The sequence below is a fragment of the Mercenaria mercenaria genome, chromosome 15 (genome assembly GCF_021730395.1).
Source record: "Mercenaria mercenaria strain notata chromosome 15, MADL_Memer_1, whole genome shotgun sequence".
Taxonomy (NCBI): domain Eukaryota; kingdom Metazoa; phylum Mollusca; class Bivalvia; order Venerida; family Veneridae; genus Mercenaria; species Mercenaria mercenaria.
In genome coordinates this window covers 51461261-51477620 of record NC_069375.1, presented here as the reverse complement: position 1 = coordinate 51477620, position 16360 = coordinate 51461261, and the positions used below count along the sequence as shown (strand labels likewise).

General features: G+C 34.2%; 1 protein-coding gene across 1 annotated transcript; it reads right to left on the bottom strand.

Annotated features, from left to right (window-relative positions):
- Positions 1-7192: 7192 nt before the first annotated feature.
- LOC123561804 (uncharacterized) lies at positions 7193-9386 on the bottom strand. The gene is made up of 2 exons (XM_045354412.2): positions 9108-9386; positions 7193-7614 (listed from the first exon to the last, which is right to left on the bottom strand). The coding sequence occupies exons 1-2, from the start codon at positions 9315-9317 to the stop codon at positions 7483-7485; spliced, it is 342 nt and encodes a 113-aa protein (XP_045210347.1). The 5' UTR covers positions 9318-9386; the 3' UTR covers positions 7193-7482.
- Between the last annotated feature and the right edge of the window lie 6974 nt (positions 9387-16360).

Here is a 16360-nt window from a genome sequence, read left to right as displayed (position 1 = left end):
AGTGTTATTGACAAACTGATTATAGATAAGTTAACTGGTAACATTTTGGCACTGTCTATCTTATATTTTCAGACAATACTTCTGCCATTTAAAATGACCATCAGTTCCGAGCATTATTCACATCATACACGCAGATGTCACGCAGATATCACGCTTTTTCTAAAATGCAAACAGGCCTTCCAAACGCTGAATTGTTTATCAGAAAAAAACAGACAATAAATGAGGACTGCTTTTAAAAAGATTCACGACTGCCATAATGGACACACCTGTGTCCGCTTAAGAAGCCATTGACTGTTACTGAAAACTGAATTTTTGTCAATGTGAAGTGCACAAAATACAAGTTTAAGTCTGGTAAAATGCCTCTTTGCACAACAGTGAAGGTTAGAAGAGGCCCAGATTTTGGATGTTCAAACACTCCTTTCCTTATGTCCATGACGCAGTTGAAACTTGCCTCAGTGATTTCAGACTTGCGCTGATATCCCTGAACATTCGTGCACCAGATCTTCATAGAATGCAGAGAAAATTGTAAGCATTCAAGAAATAAGTAAACAACAGATGATGCGGAACCAAAATATGTGCAGTGAACAGCCAGGATGCAACAAGGTGGCAGTACGATGTGGTATTAACAAGATACCTACCAAATGGATTCAGAGCCAGACAAGGAACATGTGAGACATATGTTTAAGGGATATATGATTGTGGCAAACAATACACGATAGTACAAAACTCAAAAGTACCTAGCAGTGCGAACCATCTTCCTTTATTTGATATATGTCAATATTCGTGTCGAGTCGAGCTCATGAATGAAATTAAAAACGAAACTGGCACTTATGATAAGTTTCACGTAAAACTGGTTCAAGTGAAAATGTGCGACGCACACGAACCTTTACTCTACCCCACTTTTTGAGTTATGTCCCTTTAGTAAGTTTTTTCTGTGTTGTGCATTTCACTACAACTGATGTAGGGAATTTACGCAGATAGTATACAATGACAGAGGACGCTGAGATGAAGTGCAGCGTACAAGGCCATAAATTTTTGCCACACTTATTTTTAAGGTTATCTCCCTATATTAATTTCTTTTATGTAGGGCATAAGTATCTAAATATACAGACTACATGATTCGAGGGGTGAATGCGACACAGTGCTAAGTGCCTGCGCTTTTTCGCACCGAATTATATCAAGTTTGCACTCAGTATATGTACCAAGTGACAAATATTTTTCAATAATTGTGCCATTTAGTTGGTTTCTTTTTAAGTATGATATCATTATCAGTATCTGGTATAAAGGATTATTTTTTTTTTTGACAAACAGTTGATTTTTATTCTTCTTTTTTTTCACTTGGAACTTTTCACAGTAAACATGTGGCTGTAAACCAAGTATTGTTTACTGTGAAAAAGTGCTAAGTGACAGAATGCATTTAAAGTTCTTCAGATGAAATTGTCTGATTTTTTTTTTAATTTCAAACATTTGTCTTAAGATTTTTTATCTAAATGAGGACAGGGAAAAGTATATATTAGTGAAATATAATTATTTGAACTCAAAAAGTATTTCTATATGTACAACTGCATTAGTTCTGACTAACGTGTTGTAAATCTTGCCTCTTGGGTCAGGTGTACAAATGAAACACCCCCTGACCCAAGCAGTATACTCGGTTGCAACAGCTTAGGGAGAATCTGATCCCACGATGCCTGTCAAATACAATGACCTTATTCTTATTTCAGCAGCATGTCATGTGTTTTATGTGCTACTACCACACAAAACAAAAAGTACTTAAATACATTGTAATATATGAATACTAAGAACAATCGTGTAATTTAGCACACAACTAATGCGGAAACTGACAAATCATCATATTTTATTTTCCTTTTGTAAATTAATTATTTATATTATATACAAATGAGTTCTGCAATAAACCCTACAAAAGTACCATTTATTCATAAAATACGGGTGTATTTCGGTTATAATAATTTCCCGCACAGTTATCGTTTTGAGTGAACGTATTTTATTTTACTTTCATATGTTAATTATTTATGATATATATGATTGAATTATATCAAAAAACCTAAGGCTTCAAAAATACCTCTAATTAAAAAGATACAGGTGTATTCCAGTTATGGAAAGTGTATTCCGGTTTTTAGGTGGATTCCGGTTTAATGTGTGACCGATCGGCAAGTTATGAGTTTGTAATGAAATCTTTGGAATCAAAGTTTAATGATCTTGAAAAGGTTCAGTGTCACCTAAAGTGACTGTTGATTAATGCCAGCATGCCACAGAGAATATGATTGACAATTCTACACTGAAAATAAAGCTATATCTCTGGAAACTGTTTCATATTTGTAACCAAATAAAGACTCAAAATCATTAATATATCTTGAAGAAACATCTAAACCTAATATTAAAGTGGAATCTATGTTATACAATGACAGTCTGATTTGTAGTGTATGTTATTAGTATGCATGACCTGCACTGCAAAGAAATGGCAATGTGGCATATATTGACATTAACTCCTTATGTGTTATTCGAATATTCGGTTTGCCATTTTCGAATATATTCGAATGTTCGGCATGTTTTAATGGAATTTTAAATTCCTATTAAGTGATTGGCATATACACAATATATTCCGCCGTTTAAAACGTTAATCATCGTACATAATAAGGCCTAAAATGTTTGTTTCGGGTAACCCGACAGTACCTACAGTCCATAAAATAAACAAACGTGTTTGTAAACATGGACGGATCCAAACGGAAGGGGAAGAAGCAGTTTATAGAAATATTCCTATGGCAAGATACAATACATACCCGTAGCCCTGACCAACCTATAAACCGGGCATGTCTATTTTATAAGTACATCAACACGGCTGGCCCATTTAAACGAGCTGTAGTTAGACCCGCCGACCCTAGTGTTTTATTTCACGATTCTGTCAGTATAATCATAAACATATTAAACTAATTCAGATTTTTAGAAGAAACATTCAAATCGATTATAATTTAGACCGTCGCAACTTTATCTAAAAATAGCAGGTCGTCCAATTTAAGCACGTGTCGCGCTGTTGTATTACCGCCACCATTTTGAAAATTTTCTATCGGCGTGTAAAAAGCCGACAAAGCCGACAAAGTCAACGAAGGCAGACTTAAACCTCCTTCAACATGATCATATTTTATTTCTTGATTTTATTATAAACTCCTTCAAAATTTATTTCAAATACGGCCGATTGCCCGGGCGCTGTGGATGAAAACCGATTCTGTGGACGGTATGAAATCTCTTACAAAATTTTGCAAAAAGATCGCCATTATCTACAATAGAAAAAGTGGAAACTCCACAGGTCGCTCAACACAACAAAAACGAAAATGTTGCAGGCTTGGTTTGATTGAGCCTGTTCATGGACGGTAGTGGAAATGCACGCTACCGTCCACGCCCTCTAGCCCCGGGTTGAGCAGAACTCAACATTTACACATATTAAAAGTAAGTTTGGTATTGTTTTGGGAAAAAAAATCTAAAATTTGTTACATAAAAAAGGCGCCAATGAAAATTAACCAAAGATAAAAAGATATCACATTTACGCCTAATGCAAACTGTTAATCCATAACGATGACCCCTGTCAATTATGCATTGCAACTTTCTTGTTAATTGGACAATTTTTGACATGTATCACATTTCACCTGTTGCAAACTGTTAATACATGACAAAACAAACAGTTTTATTCTGAAAATAGCATGCTTATATTGCCCCAAATAAATTATACTCAATATACATTAATTTATGAATATTCGAATATGATTTTCATATTCGAATATTCGGCCGATTTTCGAATATACGAATATCCGAATATTCGTTCCCATCCCTAATTCGAATGCAAAAGTTTTAGAGTTGAATAAACAAAAAGAGACGATGGAGTTTTAAATCCACATATTTTGTAATCGATGATCAAGGTTATCACAAATAAAGAACAGGTACCCGTTGGTGAGGAAATAATGCTCGGAGAGACACCTGAGTTCTTTCTCCGCTATTAAAGCTGGAAAGTGGCTATATGACCTATAATTTTGACGATGCAACGTTAAACCTTACAGAAACGAAAAACATTATCCTAAAAGTATTATACATGTGAGAGGATTCCCGACGACTTTAATGCATAGCGTCAAAATCTTTCTTGAATTATTTTCTTTTCCTGGGACTACGAAATATAATTTGAAACAATTCAGTGCCTCAAAATTTTCTGGGCCTGATATAATTTGTTATTTAACAAGTCTATAGGGGTGGGGGCAACTGTGCACACTTTGTTTTGTGACAGGGTACACTAAATAGTTTTGAAAGATCTTAGACTGAGACATTTCTTGTTTGATTTACTGTTTTATTTATTGTGTTGTTATGTCGGCGTTTTAGTTCCTTCTTTTTTTAAGAAAGAGAAAATTCATACGAGATAGTATCGGAAGAAAGAGGTTGGAGTTGTTTTAACCTTAGTCTGGGGCACATATATTGGTCCAGATACAGAAAATACGTTTATTTTCTCTTGTTTTGCTTTATTTTGTTGTCGTTGTTGTTGTTATTCTCTTTTAGCTTGCCTTTATCTGTCATTCATGACAATCGATAATTTCGATTACGTATATTCTGTATTCGATTTCGGCATCCTTCGGCAACCTTCGGCAAAAAGTTCATAATAACCGAAGAATGCCGAAATTACATACGGAGAATACGTAAACGAACGGAAATTGGCGATTGTCATTACGGGTTCATTATTTTGAAGAATACTATAAATTGCATAAATTATTTCTTTACATGCTATAAACCAGTCGTGCTTGAGTTCCAGGACGTAGTTTAAGGCTTTGATTATAATTTTTGTTTACGCAGTTTATTTACTAAATCACCGCATGTGCAAATATATCCATCCTAAATAGTTTGTTACATATCTACATTACACAACCTATAGTAATATTTTTGTGCTATTGCCTGTTAAGCGATTTAAGTGTAATTCTATTACACTTTCCATTTACACTTTTGTATCATAAAAGAAAAATGTTGAATATATCAGTAAGTGAGTTGATATAAGACTGATACTTTCAAATATCGCAGTAAACAATAAAGAATTTAACAGAATAATTTCACCATAGGCAGTACTGCTTCACACTTATTCGACGCCGCCCAGAAGGCGGCGTCGAGTATATGGGATACACTTTTATTTCGGACCCTGTAAAGATGGTAATGTATAGTTTCGGAGTGATAAACTGAACACAGTGAATAGTTTGTAAAAGGATCAACGATATTGCACAATAGATTTTAGTGAATAAACAAAAAATGGCAAAAAGAAAACATAAAAAATGTATGTAATGCCACTTATTATGTGATTTAAAACAATGCTATCTGTCTTTCCTCTCCTTATTTGTAGAGCAGAAAATATTTTTTTTTATTTACAATTTCGTCAAAATGCTGATCCGATTTATTGATAAGGGAGGTTACTCTGTAAGTCAAGTTTTCTATTTCTAATCTTAGCATGACCTACTTACCTATCTCGTTTTCTATAAATAGAACACACCGCAGATATACCATACTACAACGCGTGAATCGCCTGGACGGAAAATTACAATTTGCCTGCATAAAATTCCTTGAAAAAAAAACGTATTAACAAGCTAAATAAAGGAATCAATCAGCATATATATGTTGAAATGAACGAAGGAAGTGCCGCTGTTAACTTATTTTTAACCTTTTGTCTTATTTTCTTTGTTGATAGGTACAGTGATGTAATTTCAGAATGCGCACATTTTTTGCAAATTGCTATTTTGTTTGTTTGTTTTTTTTTTTTTTTTTTTTTTTTTGCTTATGTGTCATATACTCATTGTTTACAGATATACACTGTCAACTAAGGTGTGCAATAGGCTAAAGAGAATTTGGCTGAATTTGTCAGTGACAAGTTAATACTTCTTTAAATGTGGTTAGATCGAAATATCAAAAGCCATGGGACCATAACTTATCAAAGCATCAGTGACTTCAAAAAGAAAATCTTGTTGAATTTATATTTTCATTGATTTTATATGACTAGTAAGTTGCTCTGGTTATACTATATCTTGTTACTTGCCTCTTTTTTTCCGCGAACGATAAGAAGATAGAAGAAGAACCTTTTTTTTTTTTTACTTTAATAGATAGTTTTTGTATCTGTCCGTTCCTGAAAAAAACATTTTCATTGACTGATATTTTCTACACTTTGGCAGGGGGTTATTATGCTTGCTTAATTTCTTGTAATATTAGATTTTAATCTAGACAATGACATATTCCTAGTAACCTTACAGTTCAACGAGGACTTCAAGTTTATCGTTCGTCCAAAAAAAAGGATTCTATGATATTCAAAAAATATATAAGAAAGATTCATGCTTTGTGAATAGAGGCAATATAGAGATTATTCATGTTATATCATTCTTTTCTTGGACAAAATTTTTGGTTGTTTTAGCAACGGAAACAGTAAAATGCTGTGTATAATCTGCATTTTGAAATCTATAATATAGGTGACTAAGGTCCATGAAACTTCATCAGTAAATAGAAAACACTCATTACATTACATGATAATAAAAATAATGGTTTCTGTGAACCACAACTTTGAAATAATTATCTTTCAACATTTCCTCATTTCCCAGCAAACTGCATTTCTGTGAAACTTCATACACACGCTCCTGCATATAAGAACTTTTCACAGGTGCTGACCTTAGTTACTTTAATTTTGTATGTAAAGGGACCACCTACTCGCAATGTCAATGTCATTGCAAGTAGAGGATTTATATTGCATGGTAATACTTTTCTATCATAATGTTGATAACTTGTAGCCAGTCAGACTAATAAAGTAATGATTAGGTGATTTCTCATATTGCAATAAATGTACTTCAGACACAACACTTGGCGGCGTCTTTGATGCTTGCATCAATGAATTTCCTTGTATTTATTTTCCTGCAAACTGAACTTGTCTCTGGGTATCTAAAACTGTATAACATATGCATGACGTGTTTAGTAACCCTTTTAGCTAATGTTCAATTGCCCAATTCTTTAACAACGAAATCGATTTTTTAAGTTATGTGTTTAAAACTTACACCTTAAACATTAGTCGCTTTATATTTCTTTTCAAGTTTTCGCAATGCACGTATTTCCCGGCACCTTGTAAATTTCAGCCATTGTCGACGTCAACATTCTTTTAAAAAGAAATTTTGACTCAAAATGACACGTTATATAGTTTAATAAGTCGACTAAAATGTCCCTTCAATCATTTTGTAAAATTTTGAAGAAAAACATTTGTTTTTTAATTTAAAACATTTAATTTCAACTTTATTGAACTAGGCTTTAACCAAAAGTGATATTTTTAAATTTCTTCTGCCATCCATAAAAACATTTTAGAATATCATTAAATATAATTTTTGTTTCGATAAACCTCTGTCACAGTTACAGAATTGATCGATAAAGTATCATTGGATGCCTGTATAATATAATTCTGTGTCTTCTGTTATGCTGCTAGTAGTGTTGGTATTGCTGGGCTTTTGGAACATTTTGATCAATAATTCCTCTAAGTGTTCCCTTTTGTGCTGCCATGACTACATCATCTCCGCCACCGAAAAACTTTCCATTGATAAATACACGCGGCACCTGAAAGAGAATCAATCAATATTTATTTCGATCATTTGATACATTACGTATATTACAGTTAAAGTGCAGGGTTTTAATTTTGAAAGAAATTCCAAATATGCAATAAACAAGTTCACTTGACGAAGCTGAAATTGAATGAAATGTTCTTCTCTTCTTTTTAACAGTATAATATTGACCGGCGAAATGGCATCTTAAAGATATATAACGACGTTATCTTTAAGATGCCATTTCGCCAGTAAATATATATGGACAATTACTGGTCAGTATTTAGGTAACAAGAGCTGTCTGTTGATAGCGCGCTCGACTATTCGAAGAATTGAAGGAAGTATGGGGTCAAAACAAACCAGATATTTTTAGACAAAAGCAAAAGAGTAGATAAGACAAACGATGTGGATTTGGGTAAGTCTTGCACTATATGGCAATGTGTGACCATGATGGTAAGCAAGTGGTCAAAGTTTCAAAGCCATATATCAAACAGTTTAGATAAAAATGGTATGATATGCGAAACTAGTTTCTATGGCAAAAGGGCCATAACTGAGCTAAAGTCCTTGTCCTAGTTATATAGTCTTGCCTACATATGTAGACTATGATAGTTAACAACTGGTCAAAGTTTCAAAGCCATATGACAAACACGTTAGGCATAATATAAAAAAGTATGAAAAACTAAACTGATTTTCAAGTCCAAAAAGTACCATAATTCAGCCAAAATACTTGACAGAATTATGTTCTCTTGCCTACAGATGGAAATCATAACGATAAACAAGTTTTTAAAGTTTCAAAGCCACATGCCAAATAATTTTGACAAAACGTTGACTTGTACGAAAACTGAACCGATTTCTAAGTCCAAGAAAGGCCATAATTCAGCCAAAATAGTTGAAAGAGTTATTTACTCCTGCCTACAGATGGAAATCATGATGATAAACAATTGTTCAATGTTTCGAAGCCACATGTGAAATAGTTTTGACAACACTGACTTGTACAAAAATTGTACTTATTTCAAGTACACTTTTTTAACAGAGTTATGTACTCTTGCCTACAGACAGAGATTGTTGTAATAAACAAGTGATAAAAGTTTCAAAGCCATATGTCAAACACTTACACAAAATGTGAACTTGTACGAAACACTTAACAAAGATTTGTAAGTTATAAGGGGCCATAATTCAGCCAATATCCTTGATGGACTTATGTACTCTTGCCTAAAACTAGACATGGTGATGGTACACAAGTGTTGAAAGTTTCAAAGCTTTATTTCAAAAGATTTTGTCAACATGTGGACTGGTACGAAAACCTGACTTTACCAAGGTGTGTCTCTGACGCTGACGCTGACGCCGACGCCGACGCCGTGATGAGTAGGATAGCTCTGCGCATTTTTAATAGACGAGCTAAAATAAAATAATGTGACACCATTAATTATGTGAGTAATATGAGTAATATAACATTTACGTGTTTAATAAATATTGCTTAGATTCTCATGATAGAAATCGTGAACTTACTGATGTTTTCCCAGTTTTGTTGCCAAGAATAGTCTGTATTTCGTTACAATTAGATTCTTTATCTATCTCCCATACTTCATATTCCTCAGGTGACAGTTTCAAATTCTCAAACACTTTTTTCGCCTTCGCACAATATGGACAATATGATTTAGAAAACACCATCACTTTCTTGCTGTCGATTTTGTCTTCGATTAATCTTCTAGTTGCCATATTTGTGGCGTGCTGCTTTAATTGTATTGCAAGTTATGGAGGTTAACATTTATATTTATGAACGGTAGTTGTCTGCTAATTGACAATGCTAGGGATCAATAATCAGTACTGAAAGAGATAGCGTGTTTTCTGGTTCAATAATCAGTATACATTTATTAATCATTAGAGATAGCTTGCTTAGTAGTTCTTAAATATATTGTCGATCAATAGTTTTGCGTAGCCATTAGTGCCGGTAGGTATGAAAGCCGGGCATCCGGGGAGAGCTTCCTAATTCTGACTCCTACTTGCAACATTTAACTTGTTAGACGATTCATAAAAAGCAAATGCATGTAATTATTTATAGTATGTCTTCATTACGTTTAAAGATTTGAACCCTAACAATAGAACTGTTAAGCAATATCATCGACATTTCTTCCCGACTAGACAGTAAGGAAACATATTGGTATTAATATGTAGAGTGACAGTTAGTGAGTCGTGTCTTAAGTGTACTAGTCGAAACTGAGTGTGGAATATAATTCTAATGTTGTCTACTTTTAAATTTAAGAGCCATTACGCGGAAAGAAATGAAATTTCTTTCACACTTTGGCTATATTGAACAAAGATTGTGTTTTATATGTACTGCGTGTATTCAAAAATAGAACTTCTTCGTCATATGTGATTGAGGAATACTCGAAGAAGTTATATTTTACACATTTGTATATATTTAAGAATTAATTTATGTTTTAACACTATTTATGCACGATGGGCGGTTATACGTCGGGCATAATAATTTTACGAGGGCGCAGCCCGAGTGAAATTATTGGTACGACGTATTACTACCTGAGTGTATAAACAGTGTTAAACACGGTTTTGCCATAAATTATTTCGATTTTGATATGCCCTTAATCTAAAACAGTAGATTAAATATAGTAGCGCTCTTTCTTGGTCGCAACAAAACATGGCGTCACTGCACGTTAACGTAAGAGTGGTTTAACAGAAACAAGCATATTAGAATAGTATTTAATGACTGTTTTAAAGTTCTCAACGTGATGAGTAACGTAGTAACTATCGCGACTTAAACAGGCTATAATAATTGTCCGGCTTTTTTCACTCCGATTTCAAAGAAATTATGTCATAGGACTTCATTTACGTGCATCAATCGATATATTCATGTATCTTTAATGATGTCAAATGTTATCAATAATTGTTTTTATAACATTTGACATCATTAAAATCAAGTGAAAAATAATCACGTAAAATATGTGTAACCATTATGTTTCGCAAATGTAAGCTAAACACCATGGGATAAAACGAGTATGAAACCTGTATTTAACATCAGCAACAAAACATCACTCACCGTCCGGCGTCCGTCCCTTGTCCGACCGTCATCCGTCCGTCCACACTATCATTTAAACAATATCTCCTCCTAAACCACGAGGCCAATTTAAATGAAACTTCGCAAGGATGTTCCTTGGATAGTCCTTCAAAGAAATGAATTCCATACAGAACTCTGATTGTCATGGCAACCAAAAGGAAAAACTTAAAAAATCCACTTGTCCAAAAGCATGGTTTCTAGGGTTTTGATATTTGGTATGAAGTATCATTTAGTGAACTTCTACTTAGACTGTTCAAATTATCTCCCTAGAGTCAAATAAGTCCCCACCCTGGGGGTCACATGGTTCATATAGACTTATAGAGGGAAAAACTGAAAATCTTCTTCTCTAAAACCACAGGGTCTAGGACTTTGATATTTGGTTTGTAGCATCATAAAGTGGGCCGTTACCAAGATTTTTCACATCATCCCCTAGGATCAAATATGGTCCCGCCCTCGGGGCAACATTGATTACATAGACATATATAGGTAAAAAATTTGAAAATCTTCTTTCCAACAACCGCGGGCTAAGGGCTTTGATATTTAGTATATAGCATCATTTAGTGGGCCTCTACCGAGATTGTTCAAATTATACCCCTTGTCTGAAAGTTCAAGGCCTAGGTCTTTGATATTTGGTATGTAGCATTGCCTAGAGGGTCACTAACAAGATTGTTCAAATTATGTCCCTTTGGTGAAAAAGCCCTGCCCCAAGGGTCACGTTTTATATGAGTTATATAGGAAAGAATACTTCAAAAATTATCCGAACGTATTTCCTAGACCGTTTAATTTTAATTACCTGATGTCCCCAAGAAATTAGGGGTCGCCTAACTGTGACATTGACCTACTGACCCACTTTCTTGTTTTTTTTTGTTGTTTTTTGTTGTTGTTTTTTTTGAAGATATAGCCTTGAAATTTGGATGACATGTACAGTTTTGCACACCGATCTTAAAACTGACTATCAGTGACCATGAATGTGACCTACTGACCTACTTTCTTAATATAACGTATATAGGCATAAGTTTGACATTTGAAACATGTAGCTCATATTTCTCAGCAGAGCAATCCAGGGTCTCAGGTGAGCAATCCAGGGTCATCAAGACCCTGTTGTTTTATAGAAAATTTTCTTCACCCACTGTTTGAACATAAAGTAATATTGAAAAATATAATACCCTACCTAATGTTATAGGGATTTAAGGTCTTACAGGTAGCTATGAATACAAGGTGTTATCAGCACCATATAAGCATAAATACACTAACAAATCTCTTTTAGTTTTACATGTTGGCATAATTACCCCCACCAACTTATTTTTAAATGGAAGAAACGTATTTAAATCTACAAATAATTCTGCTGCTAAGATTTTGAAAATTATTTTTCTGCTTTAATAACATACAAAAATGCTTCAAAATGAATGTAAAGATGTTGGAGTCACCGTGCATCTAAGAGAGATATTTAGGGAAAAAATACTAGGAGTTTTTATATTTTAGCTGGATTTTTTTGTTCTTTTTTTTTCTTGGTTGTTGTTGTTGCTGTTTTGTTTTTTGTCTATTTTTGTTTGTTTTTGTCTCTTTTGTTGTTGTTTTAATTTATACTCCTAGCCAAAAATAAGGGTGAAAAAATCGCAACAAGTAGAATTTGTTTGGTTGAATGGTACAATAGTAGCCATATTTTGATTATTTAGCATTAATTTTTGGCATGAAATTTGTTTGAAAGCAATATTCGAGGTATTTTTTTTTTTTCAAAATGGCAGGTATCCTTAAAAACCGCTCGTACATCCTAAAGGTAATTTAAAACCAAACATATCTACCAGCCTCAATGCGTTATCCGGTGGGTTAATCTAACTAGATAATCTGACTAGATACTAGTCCAAATATATCCCGTATTGTACTGAATAACTTTATTATGGTTTGAACTGTTTATTAATGAAATCAGACAATTCAGACCTATAGGATCAGGATATAAAATAAAGAGTGTGCCAAGTGTTATTTCATGCACATACTTTTACCGGGCAACGGCTTTCGGTGTTTAGTACACATAGGAACCCGTACAAAATACTGCAATATTCAATTTTAAACATATAAATATACTGTATGGTCATGTAGCACTAATGCGAATTTCGGTTCTGGGGAGAAGAAAAAAACAAGAATAGAATAAAACTGATATATTTTAACATTTTCACGCAATATATTACGACAAAATGATTTAACAATTACAAAGACCAAGGGTTTGACCGTCGAAAACGGTCGTAACTTCTCCTATGAATTCAATGAGTTAGGACAGGTTTTTGTTCAGCACCCTTTATATAAGGAGCACGATTTAAAAGTTCACCCCTAAACAACGAAATATAGAAGATTACACACAATGTTACTACGTTAAACTATACTTTCGGCAAAAATACCGATTAATGGTATGAAGAGCGTTCAAATTTGCGTAAGTTATCCTGGGTATTGTAACAGGTTTTGCTTTTTCTTCGATCTACCTTATAATAACAGTTTAAAAGGATTTGAGTTGTATCGATTTAGGCGTTATTGCTTAATGTCCCTTCCGTTGAAGTTGTTTAACTAATTTTCAAAAGAAGATAAAAGAGGTGACTGAGTTTTTTTTAACTATCGTATTTTCACTTTGTTTTTACGATGTTGCTCCCGCTTGCATGAAACCTCTTGCTATATTTGTACTGCACCGAGCTTTTTTTGTTGTTGTTGTTCGCCGCTCTCTTTCAGGGCCTCTAAATCTTCTCCGCCACCAATACAGTTGCCAGAAATATATATACGGGGTACCTAAACACCCAATAATAAATGATAATTTACACATATATGAATACAAGAAAACTGATATACTTTGTACCTCAGAGGAGTGAATAACTTCTTACGAGAACAAGCAAATATCTCTCATCAAAAGTAATGTAAATGAGTAGAAATGAAGTAACAAGAAATTTTTATTTTAAGAACATGCAACTGTTAATTACATAACTTTTCATATAAGATAGAAATCAGACCTCGAGCTAGTAAAACTTTACATAACGAAATATAATTCAATTCCACTAAAGAGAGTATAATGCAGGTTTTATATTGTATTATTAGTTCAGTACCTGCTATTAAGATACCCAATTATGTTTAAGAGTGCACAGATTTGTAAGAAAAAATTTCTTCCTCATTTAAACAGAGTAAATTTAAGAAAAAATATTCAGTCTCTCATACAGTGAATTTTGTTGGTAGAAAAAAATATTTTAAAACATTAACATAGATATTCGTCACAGGAAGTGAATTATTCTTCAGTAAGATTTTCTACGTCTATGTCCCATGCCTCATACCCAACCTCATGTTCGGTCTGAATGTACTTGCTAAATGGCTATTTCGCCTTCTCTAATACGGACAGTATATTTTAGAAAACATCATCAAATTTTACTGGCGATTTTTTTTTTTCATCGACATTTTTTATCTGCCAGAATGGTCGCGTGCTGTTTTAACTATATTTCAAGTTAATGGTGTAATTTTTTATAAATGGATAGTAGTTTTCTGCTAATTAACAATCCAGGGATCATTAACCAGAACTGAAAGTGATAGCTTGTTTAGCAGTTCAATAATCAGTATTGATATAACACAGAGCATATGAAACACCGTTACGGTATAGTAATTGTCTATGGAATTAAAATGTTAACATACTTTAGGACTAACTTTGCATTTAAATTTGCAGGGCTAGAGGAAGGGTGGGGGGAGGCGGTGATTGTGGTCTTGCGTTTCATAAACTGACGTTAATGTTATAGCTAGTGTCAAAAAGAATATCGTTCACTAGAAACACGTTATGCATCAGAAACCTGCCGAATTGTGTGATAAATTTCTGTCAGTTATAGAGCATGGTACATATACACCCGAGCCGTAAGCATTCCTTGATAGAGGCAATGAATTGTAACATCTACCACTTCTTCTCCTGCTGCTGTTGTTGCTGTCATCATATTTCCTCTGTTCGTGCTGCTGCTGCTCCTGCTGCTGCTGCCACTACAAACTACTACTACTACACTTTTCTATTGTTTGCCGCTACCGTAACATTACTGCCACTGTCAAGTATTGCAACTTCTATTTAAACAAGTTCTATGGCTAGCAGTTTTTCTTGCAGTTTTCTTCTGAAGAATTACTTCAGACCGAAGTTTTGTCAAGGGATTAATTGACACTGTGTGTTTTTTGTGAACTATTGTAATTGTTATTTTTCCTGAAAAAAAATGTATAACAGCAAAATACAGCTTCTAGAAATATAATCCCTTTTCCCGTTGCGGAATGCTCTGAATATCTGGTCAAGTGAATGTATCTGGGCTAATGGTCAAACGAAGACGGACGGAGACGGACAAGGCAAATCCTATATGCCCCCCTCCCCTCCCGAGTGGGGCATAATATCAGCAATTAGGCCAATAGATACATGAGTTATATCACTAAATTTGGACCAAATGACCGGGTCGTTTTTTATGGGAGTCCAATATTCTTCGTGAGGTTCAGTTTACATCACGTGGGTGGGAGTCCATAGTACTATATCTGGAGGTCAAATACCATGACCAAGGGTCATTTTTTCTATAGAATAATGACCGGGGTCCATTATTCTATGGGGTCCGAAATACTTCAATACACCGTTTTGGGTGCCCTGTTAAGTTTTTACGTCTTCTAGGTCAACTGTTCTCCTACACAATCAAAGCTATTGCTTGCAACACTTGTTCACCATCAAAAGTTGACACTGTACAGCAAGGAAAATAATTCCATTTTCCTTTTGCAAGAATTATGTCCCCTTTTGGACTGAAAATCAGATGTCTTGGTTAAGGTTTGTGTTTTTGGGTCAGCATTTCTCGTAAACTACCAAAGCTATTTCTTTAGATTTTGCAACACGTTCACCATCAAAAGCTGACTCTGTACAGCAAAAAAATACTTAAGCCAGCCTTTTGGTCAAGAATTATGCCTCTTTTGACTAATGAAAATCATGGTATGGCCAATTTTTGCTATTATACAGAAAGAAAATCATTGAATGGGCAATATTTCTATATACAAGACAAAAAGGCCAGATGACCATCTGCACAACCGCAGGGTAGTTAGGGTCATCATTGATTAACAATAAAGCAATACATACTTTGTTCCGTTCAACTCCTACACTTTTTCCATCCAGTTCCAATGGAACTGTGTGAACGTCATTAACATGAAATGCGCGTCTTGTCTGCGATTTCATTGTAAATGTGCGTGCAACAAATTAGTCCCTATTACTTCCGATTCTTAACATTTTTTAGCTCCACTATTCGGAGAATAGTGGGGGCTATACTAGTCGCCCCGCGTAGGCGTCGGCGTCGGCGTGAACCCTTCTAGTTAAAGTTTTTCGGCAACCTTTGTTTTTCTTCATTTCTTTGTTACTGTTGCTTAAATCTTAATTCACTTCTCATAAACATTGTACAAATAAAAATCTAAAGTATGTGAAGGCTCGGCTGACCCATAAAAACTCACGGTCAAGTCACCACTGTCAAATACTTAGGTATTATTAAAGGTTAAAAGTTTTTCGGCAACCTTTGTTTTTTTCTTCATATCTTTGATTACTATTGCTTATATCTTACTGTAAACTTACATAAACTTGTTCAGCATACAAACAAAGTATTTATAGGGGCTGAGTCATTATACCCAAGGTCAATGTCACCAAGAGTCTTATACTTAGGTTATTTTTAAGGTTTAA